The sequence below is a fragment of the Haliotis asinina genome, chromosome 2, assembly GCF_037392515.1.
Source record: "Haliotis asinina isolate JCU_RB_2024 chromosome 2, JCU_Hal_asi_v2, whole genome shotgun sequence".
In the NCBI taxonomy this organism is placed as follows: domain Eukaryota; kingdom Metazoa; phylum Mollusca; class Gastropoda; order Lepetellida; family Haliotidae; genus Haliotis; species Haliotis asinina.
In genome coordinates, this window is record NC_090281.1 from 56,693,291 (window position 1) to 56,710,324 (window position 17,034).

Consider the following 17,034-nt stretch of genomic DNA (forward strand, 5'->3'; position numbering starts at 1 on the left):
AAAATATGTGAGTTATGATCACCTTAGTGCAATGATCACCTTGTGAAACAGGGGCCTGGACATAAGGAACTCCAAGTATTCCATGACTGTCATTTTCTATGTAAGTGTGAAGAGTTAGATTCCAGGGTCCTTGCATTGATGTGGAAATTGTCTGGATATGGTCTTACAAATGAAAGAGGCTGTGTCCTCTTACTTTGTAAGGTTCCTGTGATGGACAGAGCATACTGTCTTTTATTAATGTGTATTTCAACACACTGATTCCTCACATAAGTGACATCACACTGGTGGAAACAGTGCTCTGTCATAGCTTGATGTGTATTTCAGCACACCAATTCCTTATACAGGGTGACTGAACTCTGGTTGTCATGGATACCTCATCAAGGCAATGTGGGACTGAGATAAACTTTTATTTCAACTGAACAAATTCAAACTAAATATTTGATGACAATGACAACAATGACAAGTATTTACATAGTTCCACAGGCTATATAATAGAAGTTGATGCTCATAAATAACATCTCTATAGTTATCAAATGCCAAAGTCTTTGTCCCTTTTGCTCATTCTTGCCTAATACAGAGCACTTCAAAAGATAATTGCATCAGTTTACCATCCTGACAGAATGATAGTTCCATACTGTTAGGTGTATTTGTTAAATACTATTAAAGTTGCTGAAAAATATTGGTGATATATTGCAATATGTATACTTCACAACATCTACTAATAACTTTGGAAGAAAACGCTTAGTGTTTAAGCTTTCATAATGGTGACTATTTTACAGTGCCAGGAACATAAGTCAGAACATCAGTCTCGTGAACTCCCAATAGATGACAGCGTGATACTATATACAACACAACACCAGTGCGTCAATACCAGTATAGGAAAACATGAATACCGACACGGGTACCATACAACATCAGACCCACGACATGAAACCTGACTGAACACAATCTTATTAAATTCATCCTGGTTAACTCATTCTTGAAAAACAATAACGGAGTAAAATTCTGCAATTACACATCCACAAAAAGAAAAAATGTAATCATTTACAAACTTATTTTAAGAAGGCACAGACTTGGATGTTTTATTGTTACATGCCTGATTAAAAGTGAACACTTCACATGTTGGATCAACTAGTTGTATCAGAGGGCTTTTGCTATCCAAGGCTCCTGTCTCTGTGGTGCACCTGTTCATATTTTATGAGAGGTTCACAATAGCACTCATCACTTAAGGAACAAAGCCAAAGAGATCTTAGCAAGGAGATTAATAAATTTACAGACTGTGAAGATCACTTTCTGGTGGATGAAGGCCTGGACCTATGTCCACAAAGATCTTAGTTCTATGGCTGATGTAATTGTAAGTGGAGCAGTTACAAATGCTTTAGTGCTTGGATTGCCTTGTGGAAAGGGGACCTTTTCCTTGTATAACAATCATAGTTTTAACACAACATTCTGTGAGACATCAGCCATGTCTACATGGAGTCCACAGAGGACTTATCCACAGATCTCAGCTGCATCGATTGGAAAATCTTCTGGTCTTTACAAGAGTTGTCATCCACCAATTGCATATCACATATACATATACTGTTTAAAAGAATCAAAAGGACACCTGATTATGTCACCTGACTATATTTCATTTGTCATTGCTGATAGGTATTGCAAAACAGAAACTACCATTTGGTGGTCACTTGTTTTGAGTCAAGCCTCCACATGCATACTATCATCATGATTGCCAGGAGACCCAGATCAACTGACTAATACACTTATGCTGAATCAGTCACACAATGGCTTGTTCTGTAGTGTTTGTAACATGATGCTGTAGCACTTGAAACATTAAGAAGATGGTTTTCATTCAACATGACCATATTTGACTTGCCATACGCATATACAACATTTCATAAGAAACTCAGTAAAATATTTCCCTCATACACCCATGATAATTGATCTACCAAAGGTTGTTTTTTTTTCAAAATGATGGTATTTAACTCCTTTTTCTCGTCCTGTCTTGAATAAGCACAAATATTAACACTAAAATTTTGATGGACCTTAAGTTACACAGCTTTGTGAGAATATAATAGCCTTATCTTCTTATAACTTGACTTTTTACAACCTAGAATAATGAAGACTGTTTTCACCATGAAGTCTCTTACACGGGGTGTCATGCTCCTGCTAACAGATCAGGATCGCACTGCACATGACAGGAAGTAGATTAGGAAACCTGGGTGTTTCATAAACAGTGTCAATCATTCCTACAAATATGAGTAAACAAGCTGCATACTGGATTGAGAACAGACAGCTGCCTTTGTTTTACTCATAAGGCACTCTTGATATGCATCATTATCCGGAAGATATTTGAACACTACTATGTTCTCTTGTTCATATGCACCCATCTCCAAAGAGTGAATATACTTGAATGTCTTGTTCAAGAAATTCCTTCAACACTCTTCACTGTTATAGTCCCACACACAGGGTGTAACCATGGTTAACGAGTCTTGTAAACTGAAAATCATGTCTGCTATCTCTTGGATTTACATATATCCCCTGTTGCTCGGCAGTCCCCGCTGGGCGCGGCAAGAAAGATGCGCCCACTGGGACACATGCACAGCTGGTGCACCCCAGGGTATTCGCGCCCTGCGCCTGTGGGTCTACTCAACTTCAGGTTCTTCAGGAAGATGTCAGCAGAGTCAAGCAGGATCTGTAAAAGTGAAATTTTGTAAATACAACATGTCAACATGGTGTGGTAGTATTAAGATTTTTAAAGATACAGGTGAGACGAAACAGACAAAAAGATGAAATGCTTCTGAAAACAGAGGCAGCAAATGCCTGGATGCATGGGTGACATTAAAAAAACACCAGGATCCAAAACATGGATCGATGACAAACCATTTTTAAATATATCAAGGTAAAAGACAAATGTTGTGGATGTCAACTTCTCTACTGTTGATCCACCTCAAAAAGGGGCAAGGAATATCCCAGAAATGTTGTGTAAACAATAAACAAGAAGTTGAGATCTATAACACTGTGTCTTATACCTGAATACCACCTTCTACATGCCTCTAAAGAACCTAAAAAGGGATAGTTTTTATTTTGTTTCAGTGGACAAAAAATCATATTCATGGCACTTGTATTGTTTTAAATAATGCCTCTGGCTGCCCTTGAAAGTTTCCTATTTTTCACATACAACACGAGTCAGTAGGATGTGCCACCTGCTCCTTGTAGATTCATTCGAAATTATAAAAAAAGAATTCACACAATCAGACCAGGGTACTCTGTGGTGTAACCTTATTTTGCAACCTTTAGCAGCTTAATTGTTTTTGTCTCTGGACCATTTTGTGTGAATGAAGCCAAATACTCACAGAGCCATATTTACTGTGCAGCCGAATGTCATCGGCCGTGTTGATATCGATGTTACCGGCTGGTGCATGCAGAAAGACACCCCCTGGTGCTGACAGCTTCACAGCACTGCTCTCAGACTCCACCCTAAGGAGGGGAGATAACCCACGTCAAATATATCACAGCAGGCAAGCGTTAAATTTTGGGAAAAAAGCACCTTATAAAAGAACATGGGCACTATCCCAGTTCCAGTGTTACTGAGCATGTATTCACATGCATGTTAATTCACTTAAGTGTGGTCACCACCATGGTCTAATGGAAACACTGTCTGCCTTGAGAGCAGAAGGTTGGGATTTGAATCTGGTTGTGTCATACCAAACACAAACACGGCCATGTAAGTGTACTTATCTTGAACAAGTCCCACAAATTTTATATTCTATCTGTACATGACCGAGTATCCTAGTGGCTTGGCATATTCACTCACTCATCTGGTATAAGCTGCACTTATATCACATGGAAGAAGACAACTTTTGCCTTCAGAAAGCATGGAGAGAGGCCTCATTTAATTTGTTGCAGCTTTTGTTTTGGATTGTATTATTTACATCATCAGTCCTGCAGCTGAACGAGTGAGTGGTTCTACACAGGTTTTAGAAATATTCCAGCAATACCACAGCAAGAGAATACCAGAAATGGCCTTCACACATTGTCTCCATTTTTGGAATTGGACCTGAATCTAAAGGGTGACAAGCAAACACTCGAAACACGTCTTTAAAACACATAATTCAAAGTAATTAATGAAGGTCTCACCAGTGCTGTGTTCTAAATGTCAGATGCCTAAAATTCTCTTAATGCTTATTATCCATGTTGCTTCCGCAAAACAAGATTGTACAAACTATGTTGTTGAGTATCTTGTTAAAAGAAGACTAGAAGTATTGTGATTAAATAAATTAATTTATCAACCCAGTGTGTGACGAAAAAACTTTCATAGAATCACTTGGTCTTGCTCAAGAGATGACACTGAACATGTACCGGGGGGCATGCAAGGTTCAGCAAAACTTGCCACGCTCCGACAAAAATTTAGACATCTCTGACAATTCATTCAATTATCACAACACATAAATCTTAAATGTTTTGACCATGGTCTAACATCTAGGGTATCTGGCTTTCAAGCACAGACATAGAGACACACACACACACATACACGTGCATGCATGCTTGTTCCACAAATGTCAGTTTTTGATATTCGGGCTCAGGATTAACCTGTGAAATTACTTCCTACAGGAACACCTGTACCTCTTCAGGCTTTAGTCCCACATCAATATAACAGCAACAGTGTTCATAGCTCTGTTATGCCCACTTTCCTCATTTAGACAAGAACTAACTATGAACTCACACGAGAGATTCTGATTGTGGTCCCCGCAGTGATGGCGTCTCCACAGATCCGTCAAATGTAGCCTTCCCTGGAACAGGAAGATGGTATTACCCATAACGCACCATTTATAAGCAAGTGCAAGTAAACAGTTATGGAAAAGTTAGGGGCAAAACTTAAAATACAAATGTGAAATGACATTTCCAAAACAATTAATGTTTTGTAGAGTATGATATGTTTTTGTTCTTACAAATGGCTTAGTTATGGTGTTGTAAAAATAGTCCCGAATAGTGAAAGCTTAAAGAAATGCTTAAACATTTGTTCAATCCCTTTGAAAAAGAAAGTCTCTTGGAACCTTCATAACGATGCTGAAATCATTTCCACATTGGGAAATGGAGACATATATACAAGAGATTCTCTGTGTTTTTCACCTGTTTAATTACCTTGACCTTCAATCTCTGATATAAACTGCCTAGAGATCAGTGGGATAATCTTCCATCAAATAAAATAATCTTCCAATTAAAAATGCTCATGATATATAAGATACAACCGTGTATGAAACTCCTACAGAAAGACAGGAAGCCCACAGGGCTGATAACTAAAAAATGTTGCCTGCCTTGTTAACATGTAACCAGCCCTGTATTAAATACAGAAAATTGATATGGTGTTAAAAGAAAGTAATTAAAGAAAATGTGCACAAGCAAATTGAATAAAACCATTACTTGGTGGTCACTGTTAATTCATTTGTGTCACGGCCATCAGAAAAGAACAACATTATTCATTGGCTGAAAGCATTCTCTAGACATCATCTAGTTACCACAACTGTAAATTATTTTTGAAATATTTCCCGTAGTCAATGACATGGTCAAATATATACCCTTGGAAAATGTATTGGCACAGAGGGCCAGCTATAAAATTATGTTGTAAGCCCGCCATGCATCTAGCAAGCACTGGGCCGCCGGGCAGATGCTATTTCATACACTTGTACAACTGCTTTCTGTAAGTTGGGATTGTGTTCCAAATATGACGTTTCAATACTAAACTTACAATACTATCAATATGTAACTATTTGGCATGCTCTTCATGAGTGAATGCAACTTGCCACTTGCTACTATATATGACACACACTGAGTTCATTGTTGACCGTCATTGCTGTCATAAATGGTTGGAAAAGGAATAGATATTTCATGACGTAACCTGACATTATGAGTGTGAATGAAATTTATCAGTTTGAGTTCTTCTGACCCTGACCTTAGATGAAGGTCACCCTAAAAATTGATGTGATCAAAACCCAACCTCAGAGATCATGAGTTTAATCAAGTTTGCTTTTTAAATAAATAGTGGTCTGACTAATGCTTCTAGGTTTTTCCATTGAAGTAAATATCTCCTTTTGACCTGAATCATGAACTGTCATACTGAAGCATCATGAGACTACAAAATACTCTGAAAAAAAGAGAAGTTAAACCAAACCCACCAGAGTATACAACCTCATCCACACCGAAGATGACTTCATCTTTATCTACCAGTAAGCGTGAGGCACCATTGTTGTCCTTGATTTCGAAACTGTCACATGTGACTGTTGCTTTGTTTTTTTCTGAAACATCACACGTGACAAGCAATTAGATCATAATGCCCAACTGCCATATATGACGTAACATGCTGTGTGATGTTTTGTTAGCTATCCATGACATGCTGTGTGATGGTCTGTCATCTATCCATGGCATGCTGTGTGATGGTCTATCATCTATCCATGACATGAAGTGTGATGTTCTGTCATCTATGATATGCTGTGTGATGTTCTGTCCTCTATGACATTATTGTGCAATGTTATGTCCTCTTTCTATCCATGACATGCTGTGTAATGGCCTCTATCCATGACATGCTGTGTAATGGCCTCTATCCATGACATGCTGTGTAATGGCCTCTATCCATGACATGATGTGTAATGGCCTCTATCCATGACATGCTGTGTAATGTTCCATCCTCTGTGACATTGTGGGTGATGTTCTGTCCTCTGTGTATGATATGCTGTCTCATGTTCTGTCCTCTATCCACGTTGTGTGATGTGTTGTGTAATGTTCTCTATATTTTTAATCCTCACCCAGACTGAAGCTGGCAGTCTCCTTGTTATTCTCGTCCCGTGCCTGTATGTGTACATCTCGAGCTGCCTCAATAAACAGGGGCTCGTTTTCCTTGGACATGATGTCCTCGACGTACACGGACTTGACAAACTCAGCTTCACCTGCCACCTTCACCCCTGATGGAGTTATCTTCAGTTGGCCCATACCATCCTGCCATAATACATACAACTGCTTACAGTTTGAAGCAGATTTTTTACAGTTGTTTTAATGTTGAATTCTTCAGTGCACAAATCACTAATCATCCAAAACTGACCCTTTTAGGTTTGTGGTTATGTCCTCACCTTTTTTAAAAACATTGGGCTAAATCTCATTATATATAGTTAAAGTTAAATAAACCTTGTGTCAGCTGAACAAATATTGATAAGGAGAGTCAAATATCTTCAAAAAATCCTGACTGATCTCACACAAATGATATAATACCTTCATCATTATATTGCACACCCATACATATTTTGTTTAGAAAAACAAAGAAATTGCAGTCTTTTGATTTAATGACATAATACCAAGGTCCATGGTCGGCTTTTGTTGCAGCACAGAGGAAAAAGACTTAATGCTGTGCATGTATGGAGTGTCAAGTCTCTACAAGCTTTTCGTTGTAAGATGTCTGCACTATACTCAAGAAAACACTGTATTTCAAAAGAAAATTACTCCAAATATAATCATCAGCTATGGATCACCTAAAACATATCCATACTAACGAACACTATGGTACTCTGAGTGACAGTCATCATTACTGTGCACTTACTGTATTCACACTTATATATTACCTTGTCTAATCTCGAAAAATGCTAAAGAAAGTGTGTAATGTTGGTTTTTTTGTCAAAATGGTTAATATGACTTAGTGTTTACTTACAATGGAGAAATTCATAACTCTGAGGATCCAGATGGTGAGAGCCAGGTTCATGATCATCACCACCATTAGAAAGAGGATGAAAGCATACAGACACCGCTTCCGCCAACCGTAGATTCCCACTGGCTGCGACACTGGGGTGTACTCCGCAGTAGATGACCTTCCGCACCCCATCTCTTCACGCTGAAACAATGATAGCAGGGATGGAGTGAGTGAGGGAGTTTAGTTTTATGCTGCACTCAGCAATATTCCAGCTATATGGCGGTGGTCTGTAAATACTCGAGTCTCCACCAGACAATCCAGTCATGAACAACATGAGCATTGATCTGCAAAATTGGGAACTGGTTACAATTGTAAACCATGTCACCCTGCCTGACCACCCGATCCTGTTAGTCACATCTTATGACAAGCATGGGTTCTAAACTGGACCTCCACCAGTATCAGCATGGCTAAATCAGATACTTGAATTCCAGTAATGTCTATACATGTGTCTATAAAATATATACTTTTTCCAAACAGTTCACAAAGTAGGGTCATGAAGCCAATATGACATAAACACAATAAACAGTATCATTAAATACTAATCACTTCCATAACTCTTTCCATCAGTTTACTGTGGCATATACCTTCTGAAGACATACTTCGCTGGTCCCTTAATAATAACACTTCACATTTGATATTATAACAAAAGGGAGTAACATCTCCCTCACACATTTGCAAATGGTTGTGGTTAAAATATACCTAATCAAGAGCTACCTTCTGGACTATATAAATGTTTTAGGTAACTATGGTTAGCTAGTAATTTTAGTTAATTAAAACCTTCAAGTTGGGTACACAAAGTATGTGTTCGTGGCACGTTGTCTGACTTCTAAGTATGGAGTTGGAATGGGTTAGAGTGCTGATTTTGTATGACATACTCAGAATGTGTGTGGTCAAATCCCAGATGGGACTGAACTGTTAATGTACTAGAATTTGTACTAAACTTACAACAGAAATGGTAATGCCAAATATAATGAATGCTACAACAACAACACTTTATGACAACCATAATTTCTTGATAAGCATGTTTGTTTTTAACATAAGCTGTGGTGTCCGAACCTACCAAAATCTCAGGACATCCCTTCATGCATCATGGTATTCAAATTCTTGTAGTCTTGTAGTCTTGTAGTCTTAACTGAATCATTAAAATCCTAATTCAATTTTCACAATTAGTTTCTGTTGTTTCATGACTCATTTTATTACCTCAAGTCCCATGGCTGGAGATTATACTGTAATCAACCTAATAATGTAAATGATGACTGAGTGTTATCCTGAATAAGATAATCATCAAAACCATTGCTTGAGAATACTATTCCCCATACACCCAATCTGATCTCTAGATCTCATACATATTGTGCTCAAATACAGAATTTATGTCAAGAAATCTTTCACAGAAATTCATGCATAATTCTGAGAACCACATGGCTCTAATACAAGATGGAAGCAATTCTCTGCACATATGCAATATCCATAACTGTTGTAATTACATTAAATAAAGAGGCACAGTCATGAGTTTACTACAGGCAATTTCCTGCGCCATGGCAATAGCTCCTCTGAATCGTACTGCATGACCCTGCTGGCAGCCATCTTGGCTGATCACAACACCACAACGGACCTTGTACCCACATCATTCATGTATTATTCTTGACATTCACAGAATAAATCAGAGTTGCAGCAGGTGGATATGTTAATTTACCAAATGATAAAAATAAATGGATTATTTACAAAAAGTCTAAAAAACCTATACAACCAAAATAACCTGACAAGGTGAAGTACTTAATATATGTTTGGATCCTTCAAAAACATGAATCATCTTGATGATAGCATCTGGAATCATTTTGTTTTTTTAGACATTTTTTTTGTGTGTATGTACATTCTGGTTGAAAAACTGAGTGAGCGTCTGAATGTTATCAGCAGCTGAAGGTAAACAGTACCTGTGTACATCTCTCTGTGAAATTACTGTGGCACAAAATACTAATGGATATTTTCCCATCTCATTTGGTCTCCATGGTCCTTGACACAGCATCCAAGCAAGTATATCCTGACAAATACTGTTTCCCAAACAACATCATTCATACACATGTGTCTTCTACTGTTGCCAAAAACAAGATATCAGAATTAGGCTCACATAACGCACAGCCTAGTAGACACAGTCCATGGAATGTGTGTAGTTGTGCAGAGAGTAGCACTGGCTGTAAGATATAACACTAATGCTTAGCCTCTGAAAATATATAACTTCAATAGAAACAAGCAACTAAATGAAAACTGAAAAGGAGCTCCAGCAAGAGAAGAACCAGACCTGTAGAAAATCTAGAATGGTTTCATTTAGAGCTATGTCAATACATTAAGGGCTGCCAAGATGGGAAAATATAGTTGCAAGACAAACTAGCTGAAAGTATGTTTGTACCATGTCTACAGTTACAAGCTACTCTGGCTTCTTCCAAACACACACTGACATTTATGACAATTAGCAGTTTGCCACATGTCACTGTGATATGGATGGCCCAAACAAGGTAATTACTTCTCCTAATTACCTGAATCTACAACTAATTAACACTTACGATATTGTCAGAGCATCTCATGTCACATTTGTCTCTAACAAGTAACCCTTTGTACTGAAGTTACCTACAGGGTTAAAAGACAATTAACATTAAAACATTAATTATAAGCTGTTTAATTTGATTAACATTTTAAATAAAGTAAGCTTGAATTCCTATCATGATATTTTAAAAGCTTCTAATCCACGTTATGCTGACATATATTTTCATTTACAAGGTTTTAATCTTCACAATCTTTTCACAAGCCCTATAGTTTTGTTAAATCAATTTTCAAATCAGACGTTTATAACTTATAAATTATGAATATCAGCAGTCAGAAAGCTTAGTGGTATTTATTCTATAAAATCAGATAGTAACTTTGTCAGCAAAATTAGAAAAGCTACAATGGATGTCATTCATCCTAGATTTGTTGGTTTTGAGGACATGTCAAATGGCAATGACACTAAAAAGCAGATGTCTGTGTGCGTGTGTGCCTGTGTGTGCGTGTGCGCCTGTGTGTGCGTGTGCGTGTGCGTGTGCGTGTGTGTGTGTGTTGTAAAAGGTTGTATTGTCTTTGAAGTTTTAGACATAATTACAGTCACTTCTATTCAATGTATAACACATGGTTAAGAAATTGAAAAACTCGAACTTTAAACTCAAATATGATGTGAGGAATTAATATAATGGGTGTAAGTGTAGGGAAAGGTAGGGTAACAACTGTTGGGGTACCAAGATAGAATATTTAGACCCGTCCCAGCCCAGGTGTGTGTGTGTTTCCATGTGTTTGTATTCTTTGTGTCTATGTGTGTGTCTTTATGTAACTATACTGGGCAAATCCACAACCTTCAGTTATTGCCTTAGTTTGATAATCTGTGTTTTCAAATTAAACTTACAACTTCACTACATGGCATGCTGTCAACCCCAATATATCACTTTAATGGCTGTTTATTTGATTTCAGCAATGCGCTACATCAACTGCAAATATTTTTCAAGGAAATAACCCTTTTCTTTTAACAACAAAGTATTACATTTCAAAGCTCAGCAACATATATCCAAAATTCTTGTCAACAGAATCAAAATGACATTCACAAAAAGTGTCAGATGAGGCTTTTGAATTTACAGAGGCTGGTTTAAACTTGCAGGCAACTTTTGAAGCTGCGAAACCTCCAAACAGCATTTCATCACCAGTCAACGTGTGAACACCAGCGCAAGTGCCAGTCATTCCACAATCGTTAAAACAGCATAATGGCTGCCTGGCAAGAAGGGCACAGGGCCATCTGTCAACATGGCTCTAACTGGAGGTACAAAAAAGGGTTGTGTGATCTATCTACTGCAGGATCACACAGCTCTGAGTAAACTTGGGCCACGTGGCAACAGGGAGTCATGACAAACGGAATGTCGCCATGGCAGCAGATCTAAGAGCTGGGGTACTTGTACACATACCAATGTGTAGGTCTTAATAATGTCATTGTATTAACATCTGATGTCCTCATTTGGTTTGATTTGCATTTAGCAGACTCTAATATATCCACTGACAAAAACACTGATGTAGTGCTATGAATATCTTCATTGTTTAATTTATTTTTATATAAATCAACTTCAGCATAAATAAATTCTTGATGTGATTTTTATAAACTGTTTTAATTTGCCTTGACTAACACGGTTACACCTAGGATGTGAAATGAAAATATTTTACAGATTTTAAAACACTGTATGTAAAAATAATCATAAAATATAATGAAAAGGCACCCAGAGACTTTCTCCATTTTCAGAAACTGTAGAAATCTGGACTAGTCACAGTGTTTGCCATGATGCAGGAAACCTGCATATTTGACACACAAATTATATCAAATATTCAGTGAATTTAGAGGCTTGCATCATTGTTGATGCAATGTTACTGTAATCTAAACTAAAACTAAAGTTTGCTACTTAACTGCTCCATGCTGATTAAATACCTGACCAGTCTTACCTTGTTTTTGGTCATGATTTGATAATCACAATTCAAGTCTTGATGAAAGTTCCAAACTGAAGTAGACTCCCGAAAACATGTCCATGACTCCCTCTCATGAACCAGGGAGTCACGTTGACTCCTAAACTATGATGCCGAGGGCAAACACTGTTGCCACATATTCTAGACTTACATGGGATATACTTGTTTAGAGGATCTGTGACAGACTACAATATGCCATTTGTACCAATTTAATTTTTGTTGCCTCTCCCTTCCTTGATAGATTAGACAGGAAAGGTGAATAGAATCTTCTTAAAATGAAATACATATACCTGTTCATACTGAAAGCTCCTGTACTTTGTACTTACAGTTTTTATCTTTTTCCAGCTGGAGCCAAACAATTCATATTAAAGGTAGATAAAAGGTTACAGTTATGATAACAGCAATCTCAGAATTAGGTTGGATAGTTAGGGATTCTATTTTCTTTTATGTACAATTCATAGCATGCCAGGTATCACATATTGTCAATGAATTACAAAGTGAGTGAGTGAATGAATGAGTTCAGTTTTATGCCGCACTGAGCAATATTCCAGCTATATGGAGGCGCTCCGTGAAGAACGGAGTCCGGACCAGACAATCCAATCAAATATGGATTGGGGTGGGTTGGGGGGAAAGGTGATGTTGATTTTTATGGAGTTGCATGTACAGTGTGAATGATACCAACCCCCAACCCACCCCTAAAAATTAATGTACAAAGTAAGAGACCCCCCTGTTTGTCTTGGCACCCCCTCCAGAACATGTGTACAAAATTGATGACATCCCACCCATTCCCCCAACTCCCCAGAACAAAATGGGTGACCCCTCTTAAAATCATCACCACCCCTATTAGCCATGAATTATGACTGGTCCCTAACATGCATATTTGTGACTTATTTTATAGTAGTGAACCAACTCAAACTTGTTACAAAAATAATCTTCACCAAATGTTCATTATTTACTGATCCTTGTAGGCACACACGACCCCCACCCCCACAACAAACACATTCCTTCTGCATTTTGCATGTACTACTATCTGTCTAAACTAATTACGTAACATATGCTGCCTGCCACACAACTCTTTACAATCTAAAAATACCATGCTCAACAAGAGTCTGCAAACTCCTGACAGCGCCCCGGAAATCACTCTCCATACAGCATTTCTCTGCTACACCTGGGCTGGCAAATTATCTTCAGAATTTCACAGTCACAAACTATTTTGGTTGCATTTTATTGTTCGCAGGAATAATATTAAATGGAACGTTCCTCTGAAATGTGATGTAAATACACAACCTGCAAATTCTATATATTACCCCTACAAAACATATGTAATATGTTGTAAGCCAAACTACAAACTAAGGCTATGTCTCTGAAAATTTTGATTTTGAAAGATACAATTAACTCCAAATATAAGTTATTCAAAAAAGTAACTCAAATGTGAGCATACCAAATGAAAATTTAGACTTGTTTTGCTTCAGGGCTTTTGCATACATAAATATTTTCTTTCAGGAACACTGAAATAGCCTCACCAAGGCACCCCCGTGTTGTTGAATGTTATGACAGGTCTAACCATTAGTCTCTGAATAAATTTCAGCTTAATAAAATGAATAAATCTATTTTCGAACAAAGGACTTGGTAGAAGAGAAAATAATGAAAGTGGTTCAGGGACTGTGAGACTGACTGTAGACTTAGCCTCTGAACTTACATAATTTGGGTAGTAACAAACAAACCCATTTCAGTTGAAAAGGAGCCCAAGGGAGGCCAGAGATCCTTGAACCTGAGGAAATGTAGACTTGATTCATTTAGGGCTTCAGCATTGCAGAGAGGGCTAGGCAGTAGGAAAAATAGTGTGGTTTAGGGACTGCGAGTGAGACTAGACAGACTAGTCTAATGGTCAGTTCAAGCACAACCCTAACTTTTCACTCTGCTTGCAAACATTCACCTAGATTAGATTCAGCTGTGGTACATCAAAAGTCCAAACAGCCTGAGAACAAAAGGCTTGTCATAGAATGTCATTTTGGAAACTCAGGATGTTCAGGCACAGCAGGGTCTGAGAAGTCATTACAGTCCACAAACCTAAACACTAACACCTGACGTGACGGGGAGTTTGGAAGGTATGGGGGAGTGGGGAGGGGCGCGATGGTCAAGACGCCCTAATTCCTCCAACGCCCCTTTCATATCAGCACAGTGTCTGGTTGGGCGTGAGATGGTTTGAGAATGAACAGTGCCCACATGTGTTCTGACTTGCTCCTCACTAAGTACATAGCTGTCACTTCTTCTAACTCAAACGTTTATCCTTAGCCAATATCCCCTCATTCCTTCTAATTGCGTAGTGAGTTGGAGATAGACTAGAACTACATCCCACCCTAAACTTAATGAAGACACGAATTACGTTCTGTTTGATACAGCCTACCATCAACAAACCCCCTCGTGCTACCTCCATCTTCCTTTCAAACGCTCACCACAGCAATATATAACATAGCAGGAATATCTGCCAAGAAGCGAAAAGGTCACGAAAATCTTGAAGCCATAAAAGTTTAGCACTTAAGTCTTTAACTCCAAGTAGACCCCATAACGAGATTGAATGTCCGCTAAGTTATAGTATCTTTATATTCCAGCAACACACACAAAAAGGAGGTAGTTCTAATGCACTAACCTGTGCTGTTTAGCTACTCCGGCAAGTTGGTATTGCGGCATCCATGTTCCCAAGCTGGTATCTGTAAACACTTTCTCTCCTCTCGCCTCCCTCTGCTCCCCCTCTCGTCTGAGATGCTGCGAGCGGAGGAATGGTGCGAGCGGTCAGCACAAGGCGTTCGTAACACGATCATGACGATGCCAGATTTTGACAGATGAAAGCAGATTACTGACGGGTGCGCAACTGACGCCACATTTTGAAAGACCACAGTTTTACAACAGACATTTAATTTACCAAAATTGAAAACTTAAAAGGTCCTTAATGTGTTATATGATATAGTTATTAAGTAGATGAGACATATTTCAATTCCTGATCAAAATCAGATCTGAGACTTCAAAAGTCAGCTGGGTGAAGATGATTACTCGAACTTGTCTGTCGCACAGACCTTGAACCGCATTATCTGAGATCTGAAATCATATTTGGATTTAACAAGGAATAAATATATTTTCAATAAAGACGCCAAATTATCTGAGTGGGTCGCCTCGTAGTATAGATGATCAATGCGTATCTTACGAATGAGTGAGTTAGTGAGGCATGGTTTTACGTCGCGTTTAGCAATGTATGAGTAATATGACGGCTAGGGACAGCAGAAACTGGCTTCACACAGTGTAACCATATGGAGAATCGAAACTCGGGGTTCTTGAAAGTAGGCAACTCTTTAACGACCAGGGTCCCCCTTGGCGTCTTTCCTCCTGCAGATCTGTTGGTCTTTGCTATTTTGGTGTTTAACTGCAACCCATTCCATGTGTTCTGTGCAGGGAGAACAAACCCTAGAATAACATTTTGTCTCTGAAATTAACATATTTAACAGGAAAAAACGGAGTCTTAAATTCTAATCATAAAATAATGATGATATCGAGCTCAGAGATTCTCTTCATTTTCATTTAATGTTTTTTGAAACTGTCATAATGTACACTTGCGACATATTCTAGGCTTGCGTGAGCTTTCTTGGATATGTATTTGTTCCAGGGCCTGACTCTTACATCGATCGCAAACACTGTGGTCCATCGTCACAACAGTGTGACCGCTTGATTATCCTAGATCTACAGCAAGATATTTCTGCATGTCAACACAAAACTGACGAACATGTCTGGAATCCATTGTTTTAGTTAATGCTTATGCACCTGAAGAAATCATTTGTTATGTTTATAACCCATGTATCATACTACGTTTATAAAATTATGTCTCCGCTATCTGTGTTATATAGTTTATTGCGGAGCGGTGGGATAGCCTTGTGGTTAAAGCCTTCACTCGTCACGCCGATGATACAAGTTCGAGTCCCCACATGGGTACTATGTCTAAAGCCTATGGAGCTGTGTTCCCCGTCGTGATATTGCTGGAATATTGCTAAAAGCGTCGTTAACACAAACACACTCAATCTCTCTCCGGACGACATTGTTTGTGTCATTCAAAGGTAAAATGTGGTCCTGTGCATGCCTGGTCGTGTTTGATTGTTACGTAAGTTTGGAGTAACGTCACGCCAGATACCACGTCATCAAGAGCTGTTTTACGTCATGATTGTGATTTTCTTAGTCGGTGGTCGTGATTAGTGCATTTTTGCAAGTGGGCGGTGGGAGATAAATTAGTATTGACAGGTTATACGCACGAATAGTTAATGGGCAACTAATGTCTGTAAAATGGACAAATGAAATCCAGATTATACATTATTTTATTATTTTTCAGTACTCATGACATTTGTATTAGTTGATATCAAAGTAAAAAACCACAAAAGAAGTTACATCACACAAAACTCGGTATTCATTATTCAGATACTTTCCTCATTGATACTTTGAGACTGAGGTGAAAGACAAGTTCACCCTTCTCGAGACGGGCTCACAGAAGGGGAAACCTCTACTGATGGAGTCTAGTGGATAAACCTATCTCCAAAAGATATTTCCCGTTTTCATATATATGAAATGATAATGTATATCATATAGTAATAAAGGTAATTCTGTGTAGCTCTTTATTACTGTATATATACTCTGTAATGCAATGTTGTAAATATAACGCAAACTTTATACGTATGATGTTATATTTATTACATTTATTTTCATTTTAGTCTTCAAGAGTTGAGAAGGTTTTGTCTGAT

At 38.2% G+C, this 17,034-nt stretch overlaps 1 protein-coding gene across 3 annotated transcripts; it reads right to left on the reverse strand.

Moving 5' to 3' along the window:
- Positions 1-393: 393 nt before the first annotated feature.
- LOC137273976 (zeta-sarcoglycan-like) lies at positions 394-15,038 on the reverse strand. Of its 3 annotated transcripts, none has more exons than XM_067806908.1 (7): positions 14,907-15,038; positions 7,694-7,873; positions 6,801-6,990; positions 6,174-6,293; positions 4,724-4,790; positions 3,354-3,477; positions 394-2,692 (listed from the first exon to the last, which is right to left on the reverse strand). In XM_067806908.1, exons 2-7 carry the CDS (start codon positions 7,862-7,864, stop codon positions 2,513-2,515), a joined length of 852 nt encoding a protein of 283 aa, XP_067663009.1. In that variant the 5' UTR covers positions 7,865-7,873; positions 14,907-15,038; the 3' UTR covers positions 394-2,512. The 3 variants fall into 3 exon arrangements, with proteins under 3 accessions (XP_067663009.1, XP_067663008.1, XP_067663010.1); XM_067806907.1 differs by lacking the exon at positions 14,907-15,038 and adding an exon at positions 12,236-12,333; XM_067806909.1 differs by lacking the exon at positions 14,907-15,038 and adding an exon at positions 9,664-9,896.
- Between the last annotated feature and the right edge of the window lie 1,996 nt (positions 15,039-17,034).

Bases quoted from the DNA above. Each gene is read 5' to 3' on its own strand.
- LOC137273976 (XM_067806907.1), bottom strand. The intron at 4,791-6,173 runs GTGGGTTTGGTT...TTCCTGTTCCAG, and splicing joins GGATGAGGTTGTATACTCTG to GGAAGGCTACATTTGACGGA. The intron at 2,693-3,353 runs GTGAGTATTTGG...TCACTTTTACAG, and splicing joins TGCACAGTAAATATGGCTCT to ATCCTGCTTGACTCTGCTGA.